The 24,974-nt window shown below is 46.3% G+C and overlaps 2 protein-coding genes across 6 annotated transcripts in view; both read right to left on the reverse strand.

The window, feature by feature from the left end:
• Positions 1-24,974, reverse strand: part of LOC139069993 (uncharacterized) — a 452,948-nt gene that overhangs the window by 401,637 nt on the left and 26,337 nt on the right. The window lies entirely within an intron of this gene.
• LOC107373693 (nuclear distribution protein nudE homolog 1-A) lies at positions 1,426-16,040 on the reverse strand. Of its 5 annotated transcripts, none has more exons than XM_015941833.3 (9): positions 15,911-16,040; positions 10,427-10,546; positions 9,232-9,385; positions 6,101-6,249; positions 5,666-5,802; positions 5,033-5,290; positions 3,717-3,802; positions 2,743-2,888; positions 1,426-2,659 (listed from the first exon to the last, which is right to left on the reverse strand). In XM_015941833.3, the coding sequence occupies exons 2-9, from the start codon at positions 10,510-10,512 to the stop codon at positions 2,611-2,613; spliced, it is 1,065 nt and encodes a 354-aa protein (XP_015797319.2). In that variant the 5' UTR covers positions 10,513-10,546; positions 15,911-16,040; the 3' UTR covers positions 1,426-2,610. The 5 variants fall into 5 exon arrangements, with proteins under 5 accessions (XP_015797319.2, XP_054590412.1, XP_015797318.2 ...); XM_054734437.2 differs by lacking the exon at positions 15,911-16,040 and adding an exon at positions 12,805-12,995 and having other exon boundaries at positions 10,427-10,526; XM_015941832.3 differs by lacking the exon at positions 15,911-16,040 and adding an exon at positions 12,769-12,994 and having other exon boundaries at positions 10,427-10,526.

The raw sequence follows: 24,974 nt of genomic DNA on the forward strand, positions 1-24,974 counted from the left end.
CAGGAGCACCACAAGCAGCACAGAAGGTAAAACCAACAAAGAGCTAACAGGACTGAAGCAGAGCTGCCTCTACCATAAGCCACCAACCTTTAACCATACGTGTGTTTGTGTTAGTGACCCTACAGTAGGGTTACTACAGCTCACTTTTAACTCGTCTCCTCATGAAATGAAGACGTTTCCTATCTCACTCCTACAGAAACAGAAGCTTTACAGAAGTTCCTTTTCTTCATTTCATGTCTAAATAATGCTGCTACATGTTAAAGTCACATAATTAATTACTGGACGGACCAAACACCTTCACCATTGCTTCCGTCAACCAGGCCTTTAAAGCTGATGTTCTGATTGAGGCAGGAGGAAGACCAGATCGAAGCTCAAATGTAAACGCAAACCTTTGGTCTCAGAGGAGATGACCAACTCTCAAACATACTTAATATTCCTACAGCAAACCTCCCGCCCATCAGGACATCCCGAGACTCCCCACAGCAGCTGGACCTTTCTGTAACAACATCTAAAACTTCTGGCCTTCATCATAATAAAACAAAACCGTGTCCTTCGACTGTAAACCCAGCATGGCAAACGCACCTGTTAGACGTCCTTACGATGAAAAAGGGAAAACATGTACAGGTTCCCTACCTTCCATCAGGTGAAGAGTGTTTCTGTAGAAAGCTGAAGAACATCAACATCTCACCTGTTGCCACCAACTATGAACAGCCTCAGCTTGGAGAACCAGATTAATTATTTCCAGACTGACAAGCTAACAGCTAGTTGCAGCTGGGTCAGTACTAAAGTGGATTACTGCCATTGCAGTTAGTTAACCCAAACTGTTTAATAATGATAGTTATGTTACAGAGAATTACATGGTTGTTTACAGCAGAAAATGGTGAAAATCTAACATTTCAGGTCAGACTCAAGGGTTACAACGGTGTAGAAAACACTTACACTTTGACACATCACTGAGATTTTTTTTTTTAATGACAGTCGTCCACTTTGGCCCTCTAGGATTAACCGTTGGCTCATGTCTGGTCAGACCTCACCCTTGTTTCTCCAAACGGAAGCTGTTCACAGACCATTTTACAACAGGTAGGATATTAATCATTAATACGTTCTCAAAAAGCCATTTAAACAACTAACCCTTAAATATATTCTTAAGTGGTGTAAGAAATAAGCCCAACCTGCTGGACTATAATCTGTTTATTGTTTCAAACCTGGAGCTGTTGAACTGGTTCCCAGTCCTGGTCCTCAGGCCCCAGTGCCCAGATTATACCTCCCTGCTGATGTGAGACTTTAGTGATGACTGATGAACCTGCTGAGGTGGTCAATAAAGGAAAACATGGAGGATGGTGCAGCCCAAGGACCAGGACTAGGGAGTAAAACAAGCACCGATGATCTCTTAAAGCCATCTCAGATTATATTTACAGTACCAAGCTCTTTAGTCACAACACGTTTACTGATCTGATAACATAAGTAACTTTGACAAGGACAAAACAGGAGTCCATCCTCTGAGAAAAGCTGTTTCAACCAATGCAACACAGATTAAACAAAAACCAACAAAAAATGTTCAGTGGTAGTGTGACATCTCCTTAATCCCTCTAGAATTACGGATTATTATAAAATCACTAAAGCATCTTTGAAATAGTTTTTAAAATCCCTTTAATGGCCACCAGGTGTCACCACATCCACCACAGGTTCCTCCGCTGCTGATCTGAGTCGTTATCCAGGTTTCATCTGATTCACTTCATCACAAAACATCAAATCTAAACTCTGCGCAGCAAACCAGACCTCCAGCGATACGAGGGAACACCAAACCAACACCTGCTTCAGAAGCTAGTTCATCTGGAAACTGTCACAAGTTCTCTGCTCACTGATGTCACTCCAATAATGTGAACAGCTCATCAAAACAGGCGTTTTGTTGTCTTATCCGAACATCTTGCAAACTGTTTTGCTTCCTTCATGATTGAAATAATCTGATAAATTCTAACTATTTTACACAAAAACATGGAGAAGGTGGATGAAGGTGCCCTCCCAGTGTTCATCCCTCTGACGAGCTTCAGACGTTTTCAGGAGGAACACAAAGCAAACGTCGGCTTTAACTGACAGACTTGTAACAAACATGACAGCAGAGGAGCACTCAGCATCCCTCTGAACGCCCGGTTCCTGTTTGTTTGGATCATTTTCCTGATCCAAACAAACAGCTTCAAATCTAATCTCTCAGGAACATCAAAGTGTTTCTTTGAAGGACCTCATTCAGATCAAACTGTGCAAAACAACATTCCTGTACAGCAGTTTCACAATTATTTAAACACTAGAAACAAACCTGCGTCTGAATCTGCTTCACACACCAGAGACAAAGACCCAGGCTGAAGGACGCGAGGCGTTAGTTTAAGCCAAGTGCAAGTGCTGAAAGAAGTCCTGTTAATAAATGAGCAGAATCTCAAACATCCCAGATATCCATGATAATGAACCCCCCACCCCCGTGTTATCCCTGCTGCCTGGCATCTGTGGAGTCCACGATGTCCTGACGAGACAGAGATATCCCTACGATGTCTTACAACATCCAGGCTGGATGGAGAACGTGCCGAGAGGCTCTGAGGAAGATGGAGGTGTGTCGTCTCACAGCAGCAACTTGGAACCTGCACCAAAGTCTAACCTCTTCACCAGCCTGCAAACACACGGTAGAACAAAGATGAAGCAGAAAGCTTCTCCAGCAGGTTCTGACTAACTCACACAACACCAGCTCCTCACCCCATGTTGCAGAGGCCATTGGTAGCATGATTCTCTGAGGGGCTGTTCTGACCTGCCGCTGACCCCGATCCACCATCAAGACGTCTGCGACTGGCTGTCTGCTTGTGGACGAAGTCCCGACAGGACGCCAGCTTGGATTCCAGACTCTGTGTAGACGGGTTCAGATTCAGTCACAGAAACCCTTCAGTCCACATGGCAGAAAACAGAAATACACCTGAGAGGTCTCCTCTCTAAAACCCGAGGGGTGTTTAATTAGAGAAGTTAAAGAAGATGCTTTTGTCACGAGTAAAAACAGAGAAGGGCTCAGGTTTCAACTATCCAGGGTTGCAGCTTTCCACATCTTCAGGATCGAGGCCCGAGTCTCACACGTTTTCATCACTGTAACGGAATGAAATGACTGTTCAACTCCGACACAGAAGAGGACTTTAATGGCTTTAGAGTGCAGGAGGAAGATGAGTGCGAATTACTTCTTCTGGTAGGCAGGTGTGTTTCATTTACTAACCAGGCGTGTTTTGTGTGCAGTTTTAATTTTCTAATCATCCAGGGCTTATTAATGCTGTGTCAGCGCCGTTCTTTTCTTCTAAACATGCAAATTACCGGTTATAACTTGTCAGTGCTGTTTTTATTTTATAACCATCCAGAAATATGAATGCTATCAGTGCTGTTTTCTTTTCTAAACTTGCAGGCACGTTCACCCGTGTTTAAAATTCCTTTTGTTGAATTAAAACAACAACGAAAACCCCTCTGTGTAGCGTCTTTCTGTCCAATTATCTGACATGTTATGAACGTACATTCGCTGTGCGCCGGAGACCTGCATGTGGCTGCTGCGCCACAGCTTGTATTCGAGTGCGCCGCGTGTGTGTAGAAACCCTTTTTTTGTTGGCACGGCTTAATTTGAGGTGCGCTCTATAGTCCGGAAATTACGGTAATCAGCTGATAAAAAGCAAAAGACAAGAAGCTCCAGCAGATCTCACCCCAACTTTCCTCAGCAGCTCTCCAACGATGTTCAAGGCAGAGATCCTGGCTGACATGGTGAGGGGCGTTCCTGAAAGGCCTTCAGCTGACACAAAAACAAACAACAAACTAAACAATAAAACCATCAGAAAGTCTGACAATCAACACTGAGAAAACAGAACCAACAGCATGTTTATGACTCCTGCTGGAAAAACAAGATCAGATTAAAATTTATCTTGTAGGATAACTCTGAAATACCTCTATGGTTGACCTAAAAAAAATGTTGTCTTGTCTGATTTTTAAATGAAACTATAAACTAGCATCCATATCTACAAAACAAAAAAATATTTTGTCTCGTCTTCCTCCGCCTACCCGTGTCCGGGTCGCAGGGGCAGCATCCCAACTAGGGAGCTCCAGACCGTCCTCTCCCCGGCCACCTCCACCAGCTCCTCCGGCAGGACCCCAAGGCCTTCCCGGACCAGATTGGAGATGTAACCTCTCCAACGTGTCCTGGGTCGACCCGGGGGCCTTCTGCCGGCAGGACATGCCCGAAACACCTTCCCGGGGAGGCGTCCAGGAGGCATCCTGACCAGATGCCCAAACCACCTCAACTAACTTCTCTCAATAAGGAGGAGCAGCGGCTCTACTGCGAGTCTCTCTCGAACGTCCGAGCTCCTCACCCTATCTCTAAGGCTGACCCGGCCACCCCGCATAGGAAACTCATTTCGGCCACTTGTATCCGCGATCTCAATCTTTCGGTCATTACCCAAAGCTCATGACCATAGGTGAGGATTGGGCGGTAAATTGAGAGCCTGGCTTTCTGGCTCAGCTCCCTCTTCACCACGACAGATCGGCTCAGCGTCCGCATCACTGCAGATGCCGAGCCAATCCGTCTGTCGATCTCCCGATCCCTCCTACCCTCACTCGTGAACAAGACCCGAGATACTTAAACTCCTCCACTTGAGGTAGGACCTCTCCCCCGACCCGGAGTTGGCAAGCTGCCCTTTTATTTACCTCTGAGCTTAGGGACTCATAACAAGTTTGAGTTTGATCATCAATAAACAGAATTAAGAAAGGATGTACAACCATCATCAGGCAGCTGTTTTAGGTCTTTGCTTATAGAAAAGATTTATTTAACTTCACAAAACTTTGTTTTCGATTCATACAAATGTTATATAACAAGACACAAATAAAATGTACCAATTTAACCCTAAATGTCCTTAATAAAATGTACTTAGCTGAGGTTTAGATGTTTATCTTTAACGGTTCTTAGTCACAAAGTGCTGATTAATATGATAATTAATTCCTTTTTTCAACAAAAACACCCTGAACGAACCTCTGCTGAGGGACGGTGGTGGCGTGCTGAAGACCTCCGAGGAGCCTGGAGGTTTGGACAGCATAGCTGCAGGAGGAAGAGCTTGGTTTGAAGATGAAGACGGTGTTTTATCATCTTTACTCCTGTCTGGAGGGGTTAGAGGGGGGGTGGGGAATCCAACTGATGAGGAGGAGGATGAAGGCTCCTTGACGGCACTGCTGAGGGACGGTTTTCTGTCCTGTACCCGTTTCTGTTGCACAGCCAGTTCCTGCCTCAGATCTGAGAGAGACAGAGACACACACACACACACGCACACACACACACACACACACGCACACGCACACACACACGCACACACACACGCACACACACACGCACACACACACGCACACGCACACACACACGCACACACACACAGCTGAGAAAATACATGTAGAAACTGATGTTTTGGGGATTGTTTTACATTATGATGAATGAAGTGGTGAAACATTACATAATGTTTATTTTAGAGAAACTAACTTACTGACATTCATTTAAACTAGCAACACTTTAAGAACTTCTACAAAAGCAGGACACCTCTAAAACAGCAGCCAGGCTCTTATCTGATTGTTCTGTTTTAGTAGACGTTTGGCAGCAGATCAAGCTGAACTTCACCTCTGGCTTCGTCCTTTAGTCTCTGAACAGACACCAGAAGGGTCTCCTTCTCATCCAACTCGCTCTCTAGAAAAGCGTTTCTCTCTATAACCTGGTTCATTCTTTGCTCAAAGTCCTCCAGTGACATGATGGTTGCTCTAAAAAGTGTAGAACACAAACAGGTTTTAACGTTAATGATATTAGCCCTAAATTAGTCAACTACAGAGCATTTCATTCATCTACAGTCTCCTTATTTGTTCTGTAAATATGAGCTGATAGAAACGCAGACGGCACGAGTGTTAAAGGTTACAAAACAGTCACTCTGCTGTGGAGGAACCGCGGAGCTTGGTTAAACAGCAGTAGGACGCAGTTAGAGCAAAGTAAAACATGTAAATATTAAAGCTTTAGGATCACAGAATTGTCTGTGTGCATGTACGCAAGTGTGTGTTCCCTTACCTCTTGGCCCTCTCCAGGTCATCATTGGCCTGCTCCAGCTCTCTGATGTACTTCTGGAGCTGGTCTGTGATGGCCGTGGTTTCAGCCAAGTCTCCCTCCAGGCTGGAGATCTGCCTGCAGGCCTCGGGGTGATGAGTCTCATACTTGTCCTTGGAAAGAGAAGAAAAACGGAGCATGAAAGCTGGAGAACAGAAAAACAGACATAACTTTCCTCTAACTTAGAACCAACAGTGACGCATTTTATTTCAGAAAGAAATGAACTGCAACTATTTCAACCAACAACATATTTGAACCAAATTCCATAAATGACCTTCAAACCTCAGACGACGTAAACGATAAAACACACTCCTGTGGTCTGGAAACATCTTAAATGAAGGTCTCTTATTTCTCCAGGACATAAAAGTGTAGCTACTAGTTACCAGAACACAAATGGCCCGCTGTCCGACAAACTCAAACCTTTCATCCATGAATAATTTGCTTAATTTCCCCGTAGATCACACCCAACAAACCAGAGCAGAAGGGAAGGCATACAGTCCAGGGTAAACGTAAAGGGTAACACTTTTAATACAAGGTAACTGGCTGATTTTAGACAGATGATCGAGGGATCAAGAGAGGTACAAGAAATAATCTTTGTCCAAACAACAATAATGAACAGAAGAAGAATGTAGAGGTTTCATTTTCCCCAGACTGTTAAACAGGAATATTCAGGAATGTCATCAAAGCATCTCCCATGTGAGCCAGGACAACAAAGACCCAACGAAGAGGGAGACCAGCGGTTTAATTATCACTAGTTAGCAATAATGAAGCTTTCACTAAAGGTTAAATATGACTGTTACTCCAAACGCCCCTGGTGTGAGAGGCTACACGTTTTTACTGAAAAAGTTCAGCTTTAAATCTTTAAATCTAGTTTTGTGTCATCAGCTGGCCAGCACCTACTGGTTTATACAGCTGTGTGAAAAGGTGGGCTGTTTTTGTCACCTTGAAAACAAGAAGTGGGAAGAGAAATTAAAGAGTTTCTTGGTACACTCAAACAGAAGCTAACCTCACCACCCTCCTGCTTTCTCCTGAATGTTGAATCAAAATAGAATTTAACAGATGTTGAGCATCTGGGATCAAACATGATGTAACTAATTCACCTTTCAACAACAGGGGCTTCCTTTCCCACTGAGAGCATCTTCTACACCCGTACCCCTCTCTACTAGAGCCCTGCACGGGCCTAAAATCTGAGCCCGTGTCCGGCCCGGCCCGAAAAGGTTTTCAGGATTCTCTGGCCCGACCCGAGCCTGACTTTTTTTTAACCTTTCATAATGTTTTAGCGTGATAGGATGCTCAGCATTCTAATTATCTGTGAGAAGCGTTCTGCAGTAAAAAAAAAAGAAAAGAAAGAAAAACAGCATCAATGCAGCTTTTTTTTCTAACAGAGCGTATTTTTCGAGCGGCAGATGAAATTTACGAACACTACATTAATTGGATGCATTTGTAAATTTAATCTGCTCTGAAAATGTGCCCTTGTGCAATTAGAAATAAAAGCAGCGTTCTAATTTTCTAACTGCAGAGCGCATTTTCAGAGCGGCAGATTAAATAAACGCCCCCAATTAATAAAGCGTTTGTAAATTTAATCTGCCGCTCTGAAAATGTGCTCTGCAGTTAGAAAAAACCAGCGATGAATGCTGTATTTTTTTAACTGCAGAGCGAATTTATTCACAGAAAAAGAGAATGCTGCCGTTTTCATGAGAATAAACGAATGGTTTCTGACATCCAAGTGGACATAAAATGGGATATTAGAATAGGGGCACATGTTTCAATCAGCAGTTTGAGAATTCATTTATATTGGCGCATTTTTAAACCACACAGACCTTAACTGAGCTAACGGTGCGTGAGAAGCAGGCAGGTGCTGCTGCATTTAAGTGTTTCAGGTTTTTTTAATGAATTAGATTAAAAGTAAAGGCGCCCGGCCCGTGTCCGAGGTAATTACACAGTCGTTGGCCTGAAGCCCCGCCCTCAGGCCGGGCTGATCCACGGGCCTAGGGCTCCAGTGCAGGGCTCTACTCTTTACTGTCCACTCCTTATTCCCTCCTCTCCATGATTCATCGTGCTGCCTCACTGCCTCCTACGACTGACTGGAAATTGGTTGTTGTTGTTGTTAGCTTCAAGGGCAACATGCCGATTATCACGTGTAAGCCGCTTTGGACAAAAGCGTCTGCTAAATACATAAACACAAACATAACAAAAGTTATTTTCTGTACTTTCATCGAAAGTAAACATGATTTGTTTTGGGCTTTTAATAGAAAAAAAAAAGAAAATAAGCATTCTGTTCTGAGGCAAATTTAAAATGAATAAAAATGAAAAAGGCGTAAACTGTGACAGAAATGGGCATTGTGTGAAGGACTGCCATCCCCTCCAGACACGGTGCAGAAGTCATCAGCGGCCGTTTCCAGGGCTGAATCAGCCCTCTCTCTGTGAAGCGACTGTTCAGATCAGAAACCTCCTCACTGAAGGCAAACCGGATGCATAAAATGATCCTTGTATCCGCTGACAAATATGAAAATGCCCAGATAGGTTTAATCTGCTCCACGGCTCAGTTGCCTAAATGCAAATTTAAAAAGCTGCAGCCATGACGCCCCCTGATACAGTTTAGTGTGGGTCATAAAATCATGTTGAGGTTGTTCGTGTATAAATTATTGCCACTGCCAATAGCTAATAAAAATAATAGAGAAGGGGTACTTAAATGAAAATATCAAGTATTCAAGTAAGATTTAAGTATTTAACCTTCTCAGTGTCCTAGTGGTAGAGTGCCCGCCCTGGGACTGGGAGATCGAAGTTCAAATCCTGATCAGGTCAGACCTGACTTTAACAACGGGACCCAGCACCTCCCTGCTTGACACTCAGCTTTAAAGGGTTGGACTGGGGGGGTAAACCATCAGATAGATCCCGAGTGCAGCCACAGCTGCAGCTCACCGCTCCCTACATGGATGGGTCACTAATTTCACCAGTATGTGATGATGACTAACGGGACTTTATAGCTGCTCCTGATTGTCCTCCACTTTTCAAGCTTTGGTTGTGAATGCCTCAATCTAGTTGTAGGACCAAACTATGAAGGACTTCTTGAATTAGATCACTGAAGTTATCACCTTGTAATTTTCCAGCTCCACCCGAAGACGGTTATTGGCAGAAAGCAGCTCCCGGTTTTTTGCCTCGCACTGTTTTAACTCCGTCTCCAGCTCTACCTCGTAATCCCGACTCATCTGCTGGAACTCCTGCAGCTCCTCCTGGGATTCCGTTGCTCTAAAACCCAAGTACAAGCAAAGCATAGGCCAGTCATTTGAGTCACTACAAATATTCCCTGACTTGACACAGTAGCTTGGATTTTATTTTGCTATAAAGAGAAAACAGTAAAATAAATCACACTAGTTTAGGAACCATCAGAAAAAGGTGAAAAAACAAGACGTTCTCATCACTCAAATATCTGAAGTCAAAACATAACTTCACCAGTTTTCCATAAAACCACAGGGAGGCTTGAGCTTAAATAAACATTCAATTCTTCTGAGGATTTTTTAAAATATTTTAGATGTTTCTGTAAATTAGAAAGATATCCGAAAAATACATAAGGCGTTCCTAAAAACATCTGACAAATTTATTTCTGCCTAAAGCGTTTTATTAGCAGAATAGCCACAAAAAAAAAGTTATGTTAACAAAAAACATTTATCCACACAAATGCATTTATAAAATAGGATTGTGTTTTTAGATGTTTGCAACTCATTGATTACACTGTAATGGCACAAACTGGACCTCAAATAGCAGGTAGTTATCCAAGTGTATACCTGATGCATGAATAGTGTAATGTAGCAAAATGTAATAATAAGAATATAAGTAGATAAAAGAAGAAGGGAAACGGAAAACCTAACAAAAGTTGTTTCTATTTAATAACCTTATTCATTGTTGAATGTCTAAAATAACGCATGTGCAGGAACGGCTGCTTTGGTTGTGAATAATTTCACAAGATGTTTTCATATTAGGAATTCAACTACTTAATATGAATTATTTTTCATAGACACCGCACACAAATAGCCATAACTTTTGTTTTGGGGTAAACTCCTCTGGTATTTGTACGGCTGTGACCAGAAGGATGAGAATGACAAATACCCCCTCAAAAAAATTAAACACCACAGAAGTGTACAAGCTGACCATGTGTGCGACATTCTCCAAAGTTTTGGCCACAGCAGTAGATGTCACACATTTTTTACTCTATGTGAGAGTTAAACTTGGCAACAAAAGGCTCTTTCAGACAGTTAAGTTTTAGTAACTGAGACATAAATCTGGACCCACATCTGCTGCTGCCGGGCCGCCTGCTCCTTCCAGTGCTCCAGCTCCTCCTCTAGGGACCCAAACTGTGGTGGCTCCTGGTCCCCCATCTCCCGCACGGTTCCTGGTTCACAACAAGCTCTTCTGTAACATCAGTTAAAAGAAGACGAAGGCTCACTTGACCGCAGTTCTTCAATCACAGCAGACATCTGAGACCCACCGTGAAGAGCAGATTAAATCTAATCTCCCAGAGACTCCACTGATAACACTGGGATTTTATCAGGGGTAAATTACACATTTATTTTACTGTGAAACACTTAAACGTGTTAAATAAATAATCAAACACATCACGGAGGCAACAAACAAAGACGGATACGGTCTCGGACCAAGCTTCAGCACAAAACGGAACTGACTAGTCGGAGGCAAACAGAGATAACGGAAGTTACGGTGTAACTATGGTTCTGTGAGTTCCTGGATGACTGTCCCGACGCCTGTTTGGGGCCCTGGGGGGGCGGCGGCCCCTGTCCTGCCCCGAGGATCCCCGGGGCAATGCCTGACCTGCCCCCGAGCGTCTCCAAGTCCCTGCCGCAGCCGCGGTCTGCTGGGCGACCTGCAAGGGGGCGGCCGGACGAAACCGGCGCAGAGGGTCCCGTGCCCCTCGTGGCCTGGACTGTGGCATGGGAAGGACCCCTGCCCCGCTACGTCCACTCCAGGCCTCTGCGGCTTGTCTGGACTGCCGCCGACGTTCAAACGCCCGCTCAGCTTCGGGCCCGAACAACTGGCCCGGCACCACGGGCAGACCGCGCAGGCTCTGTCGGCAATCATCCGACACCGGGGCCTGCGCCAACCAGACCTGACGGCGAGCCACTACCAGCGTGCCCAACAACCGACCAAGCTCCCTGGACATCAGCCCAAATGCTTGCAGGGCTGTGTCGTTCGTATCGCCCAGTGCCATCCCCGCTGCGCCCGACTGCAGCATCTGGGACTGGGCTAGCAACAGCACCGACAGCGAATTGCTGGTGCGTGCCATCAGTGCCCCGATGTCGTAAGCCCGGCACAGTAAGCTGTCGGTCACCCGACACTGGGTGCTCGGACAGCGGACCCTGTCCCTCAATGCCTCATCCGGGGAGAGCACCAAAGAGGCAATGCAGTGGTCCACCGGGGGCATGCGGTCCAACCCGTAGGTTCCTGCCTCCTGCATCGATGCCAGGGTCCTGGCATCCCTACCATGGTGGGAGAGCTGTCTCGGGTCCCCCCAGCACCGCTGCAGCTCCTCCACAAAGGCTGGCGATGGTGGGACCTGAAACAGGGGCGCCGCCGGAGCCCGGCGGAAGAAGGGATTCCCCGCCGGACGGGCCACCGGCACGTCGTCCAGTCCAATCCTGGCCAGTGCCACTTGCAGAATCGTCCGCAACTGACAGGGGTCCTCCGCCAGCTCCGAGCTTGCTGAGCTATGGAGAGACATCCGAGTCTCCGTGACCTCTCAGGCCCGGGGGCTCCACTACCAGCCCCTGACTACGGCCCGGAGAGGGGCCCTCCTCCTTGAGGGACTGAAACTCAGAATTTGAGGCCCTCACAGAGATCAGGTCGTCCGGGCCCCCCTCGTCCGGGGCTCTGGTCAGCAGCGCTTTGAGCTGTTCCACCTCCGCCCGCAGAGTCCACTTCCTGGCGAGAGGGTTGCGCCACACGCCGCTTCTTGCGCCTCGGGCTGCCGCGTTCCTCAGCCGGTCTATCCCTCCGTCTCCCGGAACACGGGCGAGGGACACCAGAGGGCGGCAGGTCTGACTCAAACAGGAGGCACTCTACTTGCCGTAGCCTGTCCTCCCGCACCGCCAGCGGCAAAATGCTGCAGTTCATGCATGGGTCAGTCAGCGCCTCTCTGAGGTGACCGACGCCCAGGCACTTAGGAAACAAGTCGTGGCCGTCCTCCATCGAGCCCCGCATGACGTACACTCCAACATCCTTACCGGTGTGGGAGACGCCAGCGACTCCACAGGAACTGAGCGAGGACTTCGAGGAAAACTGAAGAACGCGATTCAGTCCTGGAGTTGTAAAACAACGCACGTGTGTGTGTCGGCTGGGTAATCTGAGCGTGCCACCACCACGGTCAGAACGTCCAGCCCCACTCACCGGTAGCGCTCGCCGGCCGCACCCACCTACCCTTTCCACAGGGGAAAACCTGCGACCGCCAGCGAGCCCTATCCGAGCCAGCAGCGGCGGTCCGAACGGCGCCGGCCGGCCGCACCACCCGCACTCGGTAACAAATAAAGAGAAATAACAGCGTCAATCCACCGCCCCAGAGGGCTCCTTCGAGCGCTCCGACCACGGTCCCGGGCAGGAAGACGCCAAGTAAAAACAGTACTCACCTCTCAAGACCGATAAGATCCGAATCACGGACTTACGGAGCGATTGACCAGCGAAGCACCCAGGCCAACAGCGAGAAGATCAAAGAGACCCGAACGTAGCTATCGGCGCGTAATTTATAGACTCGCGACCAGGTGCGCTACGTGTCACGTGCGTGACTTTGTTTACATTAGTACTCGACCTGCGCAGAGCGCGAGGAGATACATCCACTCTGTTTACTGCCACTGGCAGTCAGGAGGGAACGAAACAGAACGGAAATTTACACCCATTTTATCTACAAAGTTAGTAAAACCTGCCTCTATAAACGTCGTACGCCAAGTAATGTAGGTTATAAAACTTAATAAACACAGATTAAGTATGTTGGAAAGTTATAGGAAACTTACCGCTAGCCGGTAGAGCTAACGGTAGCGTTAACCATTTAAATCCCAGCTGAGATAACCATACCAGTGTCTGCTGCTGCAGCTGCTAACTTCTTTAAACACATTTACCCTCCTCCTAAATCCTCCATGGTTACAGTCAGGGCTGGACTGGGACAAAAATTCAGCCCGGGCATTTTGACTGGAGACCGGCCCATCACCTGTTTTTTTTTTGGAAAAGACATTAAGCCTTATGCTGTTTCTGACACACACCAACGTTATTGGTAGTATTTATGTATCAATCTAATAAACGTAAACCTACACCATCCTTCCTATCCTGGTATTCTAAAAAGTAGGGTTGGGGGTAACTGATTATTTTTAAAATGATTATTCTGATTATTATTTTATCGAATAGTCGACTATTCTAATGACTATTTAGATGATTAATCTAGCGATTACTTTTCTATTGCACAATTAATAAAAACCAAAAAATTCTCAAATAAATTCCTCCAAAAAATTGATAAGTTGTTACTGTAAGAGAATAAACACTACAGGCCTTCCATTTTGTATAACACTGCTTTTATTGTGTTGCGGTTGTTTATGTTCTGGTGATGTGTAGAACTTGGGAGTGCAGGCTGCTGCCTGAGAGGTGGTTGGAGACGGAGTGTCTCCATGCTGCTTTGATTTGTTCACTTATGTGCATGAGGCAAGTGGTGTTACGACCCTTCCTGGGGAGTCACGTGTTTCTCCTATTTTAACTGTAAATCATTCTAGCTGTTATATTTATAACAAGAAACAGATATTCGGACGGAATATTTTCATGTTTATTCGAATATGATTGTGGAACACAACCAGCATCATAATAAATGAAGTAATATTTATGCCAATTTAAGCCTTTATGGGTGACCAGGACTCTGTGATCAATTTTTGGCAAGGGAAATGATCATTTGTTGCCATTTTTGAAGAGTTTATGAATGTGAAAGACACCCAGCATCCTGTGATGGCACTAATAACATCAAGAGATAATAAATAAAGTAATATTTAGGTAAATGTAACCCTTTACACGTGACCAGGACACTGTAATCAATTTTTGGCAAGGGAATTTATCTTCTTTTTTTTTTCTTTTCTTTTTTTTGCCATTTTTGGGGTGTTTTTGATGATACAGTAGACAGTATGAGTACAGTAACATCAACAGATAATACATAAAACCCTTATTTGGTCAATTTTAGCCTCCATGAAAATCTTAGCGATTCAATCACTTTTTGGCAAGTAAAATGCCATTTTAGTTGTCTACAATTAAATCATCAATAAAGAATTTAAAGATATTTTGAGGCGTTTCTTATAGGTAAACGGGAGGGTGTAGTCTATTTGGCAAGTGACAATCTTAATTTTATGTGCTGAAGTGCTTTTATCTTGTTACTTTTAAATAGAGCAACGTAATGTATAGATAGCAACCTACACAGTGTCATTAAAGTCAATGCTTGATCATTTTAAATACTTTTTTTCAAGTAAAAATGTGCCCCAAACTAGTTAACTGTGGCTCCATGTCAAGTAGACTAAAGAAAGGAAGGGGAAAAAATTAAATCGCTGGAGAATTGTTTATTTCCATTTATACAACGTTTACATTCAATACAGGGTGCCATTTTACATTGTTTATTTATTTTTTTAGTATCAAGGCTGTAACATAAAGAAAGCCAGTTCTTACCACAAAGTTTGTGGCACAAACCATCTTTCAATCGCAAATATTGCAAAAAGGCTTAATATACCCTCATTGTGAACGTTTAAGACAAATAGCAACACTTAAAACAACTTCAGAACTGGAAAAACTAATTTGGCAGGTGCAGAAAGGAATGACCCGGGCGGGATTCGATCCCCAGACCCCCGGGTGAGAGTCATACGCTCTAACCAGTCAGCCAAAGAGACATCTCCTTGGCCAAGTAGCCAGGGCGCATGATCAATAGGGACATTGTGACAGGACGCTCACATAGCCACATCTTCCTCCCTCTTTCCACAAGCACGTCCTCGTGCTCCCGCGCAGGGTGCAACAAACACTGCCACACTAATATCCGCGATAAACATCTGTTTAAGTACCGGAAGAGGTTATCTTTGCTTTCTGAATGTCCATATTGCTAGATATGCCGAGTTTTAGGGCGAAATCCTGGGGAATTTTGTCTAGAAATGCAATTACCTAACCGTGCGCGATCCCGCAGTGGCTAATCATTTTTTGGCAGCGAGTCAATTTATGGCACAACACCGGCTCGGGTTTCTCCTCCTCCTCCCTCTTTTCTTCTCCAACCTGTCGCTGGGCTGAGGCTCCATCACTTCCTAAATTGATTTTACTTGAACCTTCACTACCAAACAACTGTGAGATTTTAACACATGTGCCAGTTTCTTTTGTAGTCGAATTTTCTCCGCTCCTCCTTTCCGTTTTTTGTTCTCCATTTTGTAAAGCTCGTCTGTCTGTTTACTGAGATTCACAAACAACTGGCGGGTGCATCAGACCTCTGGCTATTGGTCCAGCCCAGAGTGTATTATTACCAATTGGCCAATCTCCACCAACTTTTATGAGGCGTCGCGTGGGGCGGCGCGGGCAAGTTGTCCACAACAACTAGAGGCCAGGAAAAAAAAAACAGACACCGGCCCATAAAAGATGAAAGGGTCGGCCCAGCGGGCAGTTGCCCGCTATGCCCTATGGTCAGTCCAGCGCTGGTTACAGTAGACACTACGGGAAAAGTTTATCGATTAAATTTAACTTGACCAGATGAATGTAAACAACTGAAATACTTGCCTAGAGTTGGAAGCCACAAAGTTACTCGCCGCTGTAGGACGACGTCGGTCGAAAAATAAACGTTACCATTCATATTGTCTGGACATATTGGCCAATCACAAGTTACATGACGTCCTCATTTCAGGTTGTCATTGGATACGCCTCTGTCATTCATGTCAGAAATGGGCGTATAAATAAATACTAACCAATCAAAGTTGAGATGTGGGAGAGAGGCGGGACTTGGAGAAATCTCCACAGACCGGGAGTTTGGGCGAATAGCCGCATGGGGGCGTTGCTCTCCTGTGCAGTTGGATTTTTTTAAATCTTTACAGCCTACAATGTATTATGGTGAAAAGTGTTTGATTTGGTTTATTTACTTTTCTTAATCCGTGAAATTATCAAAATTTGTCAAATAAATAAGATAATCCAAATACTGTAACTGTAAAAACTTAAAATTAGTATCAAAATAGGTAAAAGTGCAGATCCAAAATTAGATAGCTGACCAATAACTTGTGTGTGAATACACTGAATTAAGCGTTAATGTAAACGTTCTATTTAATAAATCCTTAGGCTACACCCACCGTAAGAACAAGTCTCTACACCCACCAATGTCACCATTCCCTGTTCTTTTTTAGGTGCATGGTTTGAACTGATAAGATAGTGGAGTGGTGGTGGGGTTCGGTAGACAAATGTATTATTTAAACTTTGCAAACTTTGCAAAGCAAGAATTTGGTCTAGTTCACTAGGCTAGGGGTTCGGGCAAATTTTACATCATGGCATCTTTGACACAAATCCAAGACTTTCCCTTCCATTTGGAGGGGTCAGAGGTGAAAATGGGGCAGCTTCTCTTTTCAGAGGGATTAAGCAGGCCTGTTAATATGTTGATGATTAATCCACATGAGTCATCATCATCACACACACATGCACACTTCAGTCTGCCCTGTCCTCATTTAATATCTGTGTTACACGACTTTAACACAGATACCAGATCACAGCAAGGGGGCTGTGACCTTTCCTGTTATCAGCAGGAAGATGGTTGACCCTATGGCTAGCACCAGCTAGCACTAGACATATAGTGGCATGCAAAAATTTAGGCAGCCTAGTTAACCCTTTTAGGCTTAAAATAAGTTTTGATAAAGGGACGAACAACTAAGTCCTTCAGCAATACAATAACACAGCAACACAATAACACAGTATGTGCATGCGCTTCGCCTTAAATTCTCTTTAACTCTCTTGTATGCACAAACTGCTTATTATTTCCAAAAAGTAGGATTGATATTTACATAATATAACATACTCAACACAGGAATCTCACGGCGTATGGGCGAGGTGAGCGGAGGTGAGGCGAGGATCCAAACGCAGGGAGGAAGACAGGCAGACAGGTAGGACGTTTTTCATAAACTTTTAATGAGAAACACGCAGGACACTGAAACAATGGACCGACACAAGACACAGAACAGAAGGGGCTTAAATACATGAGGGCCGGGAGCTAAGGTGATTGGGAAATGAGAGGCAGGTGAGAGCAATTAACGAGACACAAGGCTGAACCAAAACGGGGAGACAGGACAGGGTGTGTCAGTACCCCCCCCCCCCCCCAAAAAAAAGGGCAGATTCCAAACGCCCACAGGAACACAGAGCAGGGTCGGAGGAGGGGGACCCGGAGGGATCGATGAAGAGGAGGCAGGGACCAGCAGATTCCGGGGGCCTGCGCCTGGGGCAGAGGAGGAGGAGACAACGGGCTCTTGGAGACCTGCGTCTGCGGCAGAGGAGGAGGCAACGGGCTCTTGGAGGCCTGCATCTGCGGCAGAGGAGGCGGTGACGACTGGCTCTTGGGGGCCTGCGTCTGCGGCAGAGGAGGCGGTGACGACGGGCTCTTGGGGGCCTGCGTCTGTGGCAGAGGAGGCGGTGACGACGGGCTCTTGGGGGCCTGCGTCTGTGGCGTAGGAGGAGGCGACGACGGGCTCTTGGGGGCCTGCGTCTGTGGCATAGGAGGAGGCGACGACGGGCTCTTGGGGGCCTGCGTCTGTGGCAGAGGAGGCGGAGACGACGGGCTCTTGGGGGCCGGCGTTTACGGCAGAGGAGCTCTGCAGGCTGGACTGGGGACAAAGTCTCTGCAGGCTGGACCGGGGACAAAGTCTCTGCAGGCTGGACCGGGGACAAAGTCTCTGCAGGCTGGACCGGGGACAAAGTCCCTGCGGGCTGGACCGGGGACAAAGCCTCTTGGAAGGGCTGGACCGGAGCCTCGTGGAAGGTTGCAACCTCTGGAACCACCACTGGAACTGGAGATGGCATCGACCACGGGACTGGAGACGGCAGAGACGTCAGACTAGAGGGGACGTCGACCTCTGGACACGAGGGAGCGTCAATCTATGGACTGGAAAGAGCGTCGACCTCTGGACACGAGGGAGCGTCGACCTCTGGACACGAGGGAGCGTCGACCTCTGGACACGAGGGAGCGTCGATCTCTGGACTGGAAAGAGCGTCGACCTCTGGACTGGAAAGAGCGTCGACCTCTGGACTGGAAGGAGCGTCGACCTCTGGACTGGAAAGAGCGTCGACCTCTGGAGTGGAAAGAGCGTCGACCTCTGGAGTGGAGAGAGCGTCAACCTCGGAGTGGAGAGAGCGTCGACCTCTGGAGTGGAGAGAGCGTCGCCCTCTGGAGTGGAGAGACCGTCGACCTCTGGAGTGAGGAGAGCGTCGACCTCTGGAGTGGAGAGAGTGCCGACTTCAGGTGAGGCGCCGACTTCAGGTGAGGCACCGACTTCAGATGAGGCGCCTTCTTCAGATGAGGCGCCGACTTCAGGGGAGGCGTCGACTTCAGGGGAGGCGTCGACTTCAGAGGAGGCGTCGACTTCTGGCCCGGGGGCATCGTTTTCTGGCCCGTGGGCGTCGACTTCTGGCCCGGGGGCGTCGACTTCTGGCCCAGGGGCGCCGACTTCTGGCCTGGGAGTGTCGACGTCTGGCCTGGGGGCGTCGACTTCTGGCCCGGGAGTGTCGACGTCTGGCCCGGGGGCGTCGACTCCTGGCCCGGGGGCATTGACTTCTGGCCCGGGGGCGTCGACCTCTGGACTGGAAGAGGCGTCGACCCTTGGACCGGAAGAGGCGTCGACCCTTGGACCGGAAGAGGCGTCGACCCTTGGACCGGAAGAGGCGTCGACCCTTGGACCGGAAGAGGCGTCGACCCGTGGACCGGATGAGGCGTCGACCCTTGGACCGGAAGAGGCGTCGACCCTTGGATTGGAAGAGGCGTCGACCCTTGGGCCGGAAGGGGCGTCGACCCTTGGGCTGGAAGGGGCGTCGACCACCATTGACTTCCAAACCGTCGACATATGGACCGTCGATTTCTGGACCGTCGACTCCTGGACCGTTGATTTCTGGACCGTCGACTTCTGGTCCGGGGGCGTCAACTTCTGAATCGTCTGCTTTGGGACCAGAACCGTCTGCTTCCGGGCCGGGACCGCCTGCTTCCGGACCGGTACCGTCAGCTTCTGGGCCGGAGGCAGAGCTGCTGCGGGAGGGGCTGCCGGGACAGGCTGGACCAGATGCGGTGCAACCTCCGGGACCACCGCTGGAACTGGATGCGGTGCGTCCACCGGGGCCACCGGTAGAGCAGGCTGCGACAGAACAGGTGGTGCTGGAAACTGTGAGAGCAGGGAGGACAGACCGTCCAGCTGAATCTCCTTGAGGCTGAGCGTCCGATGGAGCTGGGCCAGCTCAGCCCGGAGACCGGCGAGCTCCGCTGGGTGAACCCCAGGCTCGTTCCTCTGGCCCTGAGATGAGGGAGCCACCGGCTGGACCGAGACCCTCTCCCGGCGGCCCAAGGAGGATAGAGCGTCCAGGCGGGATTCCTGGAAGCTGATGAGCTGGCGGAACCTGCCAAGCTCCGCCTGGAGACTGACAAGCTCTGTCAGCTGGGCTGCGGCCAACGCTCCTCCGTCTGTAGATGACGGAGGCGCCGATTGGGCTGGAGACTGAACTGCTGGTCTGACCGGGGGCGTATCCAAGCTGCTGCGCTGAGCAGGGGCAGCGGCAAGCTCACAGCTCCGTCCCGGAATACAGGACTGCGGTGGAGCCCGGCGTTTCTCCCCATGCCGTGGACCAACCCCGGGGGAGCACACAGCCAGGCGGGTGCCCACGTAGCTGGAGTGATCCGAGTGCGTGTCTCGGTCCGATCTTTCATCAGGCTCCGAGAGGGTGGAGAGGATAGCCGAGGGCGCAGGTCGGTGCCGTCATCTGCGACGAGGCAGAGCTGGGGCTGAAGAAGCCGGCTGGTGGCTCGGTGTGAGCCACTGGAGCAGGTACTCCCATGGGAGAATCTCCCCGCTGGATCCTTCAACGGGTTGGTCCATTCTCTCACGGCGTGTGGGCGAGGTGAGCGGAGGTGAGGCGAGGATCCAAACGCGGGGAGGAAGACAAGCAGACAGGTAGGACGTTTTTCATAAACTTTTAATGAGAAACACGCAGGACACTGAAACAATGGACCGACACAAGACACAGAACAGAAGGGGCTTAAATACATGAGGGCCGGGAGCTAAGGTGATTGGGAAACGAGAGGCAGGTGGGAGCAATTAACAAGACACAAGGCTGAACCAAAACGGGGAGACAGGACAGGGTGTGTCAAGGAACTCCATATTGTTATTATTTAGAACTATGTAACAGGTCCACACACCACAAGCACCGGTTGTGGCACGTGTGTTTCTCCAATGATAACTGTTGGGTATTTTCATAATTGTACCTTTTTGAGGCCTAAAAGATGCCCATTTTATGTTATTAACACAAAATGAATCTCTGTTTTTGCCAACTGTTGCTGTTCATGAAAGGTTGAGCAAGGATGTTGATTGTGGGTTTCCAACTGAAAACTGTACCTCTGTAAACTGAGGAGGCCCGCCTTCTCCCCCATCCTTTTGTTGAATAAAGCCCCTGGGAAACTGAGATTTGGGAGTGACGGGGGAAAAGCCTCGGAGGAGGTTTTTCCCTGCGTTAACTCTCCTTTATTTTGGGGACTCAGGGTAAAATGTCTTCCATGTTGTCAAGAGTGTTTATTTCAGGTTCCAGGGTTATGGAGATTAAATATTAGCCCACATGTAATTACTTAACATTTGGTGGAGAATGCGGGCATGCAGAGCTGGTGAGCTGAAGGCAGAGGGGGCCTGGTTAGCTCCATGGAGGGGGTTTCTGCGCCCAGCTCTCGCATGGACATTACAAATAATCTCTCTCTCTCTCTCTCTCTCTCTCTCTCTCTCTCTCTCTCTCTCTCTCTCTCTCTCTCTCTCTCTCTCTCTCTCTCTCTCTCTGTGTCGTCCTTTAAGGTAATATGGGATAAATCTAAAATTACCTATCAATAACCCTTCTCCTCTTTGAATGTACTTGTTCATTGAGCCTGCATTCAGACACAAAAAGATAATTTGTCATGTTCATTCTATAATAAGATAAAAGTTTTAAACCATGGTAAAAAAAAAATACTGCAATAGATTATTTATAGGTTTATATTGGCTTATAAATCACTGGCATGTGACATGACTAAATTCAAAACAATTTAACCTTTATTAAGAACTAGAGAGGCACAATATACACATTTTATACACAAGTAGAAAACTCTGAATATGAAGGGAGGAGGTTAGCATAATGGACTTTTTTATTCAAATTATACCATCAGCAGCTGATGTTCCCCTTGGCCCGTAAATGTTTATGAAATATATATTAACATGTAGCAAATACCTAATTTGAAAATAGGTTTGTCTAATTTTTCATATTAAATCTCAGTTAAATAGCCTATAGGCCACATAGGCTATTTAATAATGATATAAATCATGTCCATAGTTAACTCATGATTAATCACAAACAGCCGCTTATTTAAAAAAAAATCTTACTTTACCTTGACGGTGTTTTTGTCCTTCCTGTTTTTGTGATATTTAAGTATTTGGGTGGACAAATATGATTCATTTGTTTATTTCTGTTTCAAAACAGTACAGATGGGCCTATCTGACCTCACAGGGGAAACTTTATTTTACTTGAGAAAGATGTTTTAAGATGAACTTACTAAAACAAAAAAATCTTCAAACTCTTCAAGGTCTATTTTTTAGATGAACAACTTTTAACACTGTTCAGACTCATTTTTTGATCTAAGTCGCATGAACAGGCTAAATAAAAGGACATTTTCCTTTGTTGCATTTAACTATTTCTTCTTTAAAGAAGTGCTGATTCAGAAGAGAATAACTGCATTTAGGAAGATGATGACTTGCTACGTTTTTTCTCCAGCAGTAAAAAAGCTCTAAAGCTTCTCTGAGTTTCTCTCCCTCTCAGCCTCTCTCACTCAGCTACTAATGAACAGGGCCAGATTAACACTTTGTTGTACCCTGGGCAACAATATTAAAGGGCTCCATCATCACGACCCAAGGATCACCATAATATGGTCACATACAGAATATTTTACTGTAATATGCAGTAAATATACTCAATACTTGAATGCCTGACGTCACGTAACCCGCTCAGGGTAACCTTTGACCCACCTCGAGTGGACTGACCAATGAGGAGAGGGTCTTAACTTGAGGCCCTCTCTTCATTGGTCAGTCTGCATGAGACTGACTCTCAACCGCTCTCAACTGACGTTCAGTCATAGGCAGCAAAGCGTCTCTGTACAGCGCCAAAGCCCGGGTGGACAGTTTGTTTAATATAGGGTGATCATATTTCCATTTCCAAAAAAGAGGACAGGGGATCTGTGCCTATGACGTCACACTATGGCAACGCCACATAAACCACACTGGGACCCATTTTTTTGTAAGAACTAAATTAATATCAGATTCTGCCAATAAAAGGGCTCCAAAACAATTCATATGTAAATATTTTGCATATTTCTTGCAAAATCTCATTTTTCTGCTTTAGTGCTGCAACAAGGTTTTATTAATAATAAATTATTATACTTATTATATTTTGTTTTACTACAGCATCGGTAAGCTTCCTGTGCACAGATTATTAAGGATGCTTGTTTCAGCTGCATCTCCTCTAAATTCTCCAGAAAATCTGCTGCCTGGATTCTTACTTTTTCACCTCATCAGTTACTTTTGAGCAGATCAAAGATCTCCTGACCGCAAAGCGGAGAGCGCGTTTCGATGCTGCGTCAGTGAGGTGAAATCCCCGCAGCACAGATGATGAGCTCCTCAGTAGCAGAGCGCTTCAGACACAAATAAGACAGAAAGTAGAGAACATGTGCGGACATGAACGATTGTGTGTTAATTGTAGTTTTTTGGTTGCGCCACTTTGAGAATGGACCGTGCGCTGGACTCAGCAGCCTGGAGCGCTGAACTCCAACGATCAGCGCTGTGCCACTGTCTGTGCTCTCTGCTCAAAAGAGTCCATAAATGATGTAATATAGGTAGAAAACTTTTTTTCCAGCTCCCCTGGATGTGTAGGATATACAGCTCCCCCATAATTCGATCCCTGCTCCTGGATGAAAAGCCGGACATTTTCATCAATACAAAAACCCCCAGTCCGGACGTCCCGGACAGAGTGAAAAGTGGACACGGTCCATCTCCTTTCCTTTTTGTATTGTTTTCTCTCTGAAAACATATTGTTAACTTGCTTTGCACATCTTCTAACTGAAATGTGTCTTTATCATATATATATTATTTTTTCATAAGCTTGTGTTTGGTGCCCCTCCCCCGGCGTGGTGCCCTACGCGCTGTGCGTGGTGTGCGTGTGCGGAGCGCAGGCGCTGCCTACAACAAATGGACCCATATAAAACATTTCACATGTAGCAAACCTGGTATCGTGGCAGCTGGAGACCTTGTTCTATTATTGGAGCTACAACCTCCCCTCAAGATGTTGTTTGGGTGTTTGTGTTTCATATTTAACCTTTAAATGGGAAAAAAAGCAATTTTACTGTGTTTTTGGTTATCTATGTTTTATTTTTCACCTGTGCCTGAATACATGAAACACGGTGTTTTAGTGGGTCAAAACTCTACCATTGCAGTTTAGAGCTGTTCAAAATCGCAGTGGTCAATAGGCCAAACCATGGACGTAGTTTGGGGGACGGGCAGGGGGACATGATTCCCCCCCCCCCACACACACACACACAAGCACACACACACTTTTTCCAAAGTCACTTTTTGTCCCCTGCACTTTTTGCCATCCAAAAACTATATTATGCTATATTAAATGATGATTGTTGCAACTAGGCCCCAGCTCGCAGTGACCCTACAGAGGATTAAGCAATACTGAGTGAGTGAGTGAGTGAGTGAGTGAGTATATCATGCTTTGATCCTACATTTCAATCTCAAAGCAATAACTAATTTGCACCAATTACCAAAGCCTGCATGCATCACCTCATATATGTAACCCAGTCATGTGTACAGAAGATTCGTTTGTCTTTTTTGATTGTTGTCACTAAAATCTGAAGCATGAATACATTATGTTCACAAGTAGTTAACCTGATGCTATTATTATGATTATTATTGTTGTTGTTATTAAATGTACCCCCACCCCCTGTATGGGGAAGTGATAACTAGGGGAAGTGCATTAACTAGTGACTGTCACTAGTTACTGCCTGCATGTCATTGCTGATGTTTTCTTACGCAAACACACAAAGAGTTCTGTGGGGAACAAAATTTTCTATTTAACAACTTCCTGCTAAATACTGATTGAGTTAGCTTAATCAAAACCAAAACATATCAGCAACTCATTTCCAAACAGCTCTAATCTTTTTTGCTTTCAGTCTCTAGTGTTATTTGTTTTGTTTGTTTTTAACCTGCTTTGACCTATGCTTACATTAATTTAGAATCTTAACATGAAACATCTCAGTAAATTATGGCTTTTTATCTGCAACGTCAACAAGATCAACATTAGCTATAAATATGTTGGGTATTTAGTGCTAATTGGCTAATAGAGGTCATCCTAGTCTTCTGCTAAAGCCATTTTTTAAAGGAAAGTAGTCTTTAAACTTTTTCACGTTTTGAATTCAAAGGAGTTTCCTAAAGTTCAGAACAATAGCTAACTGCAAAATTGTGTTTTAAAAACTTTGTTCGGGACTTGGTTTAGGAGTTGGGAGTCTAAACAGAGCTTGTACACATGAAATTCACACTTTTCAAGA

This window comes from Nothobranchius furzeri, chromosome 5 (assembly GCF_043380555.1).
Source record: "Nothobranchius furzeri strain GRZ-AD chromosome 5, NfurGRZ-RIMD1, whole genome shotgun sequence".
Lineage (NCBI taxonomy): Eukaryota > Metazoa > Chordata > Actinopteri > Cyprinodontiformes > Nothobranchiidae > Nothobranchius > Nothobranchius furzeri.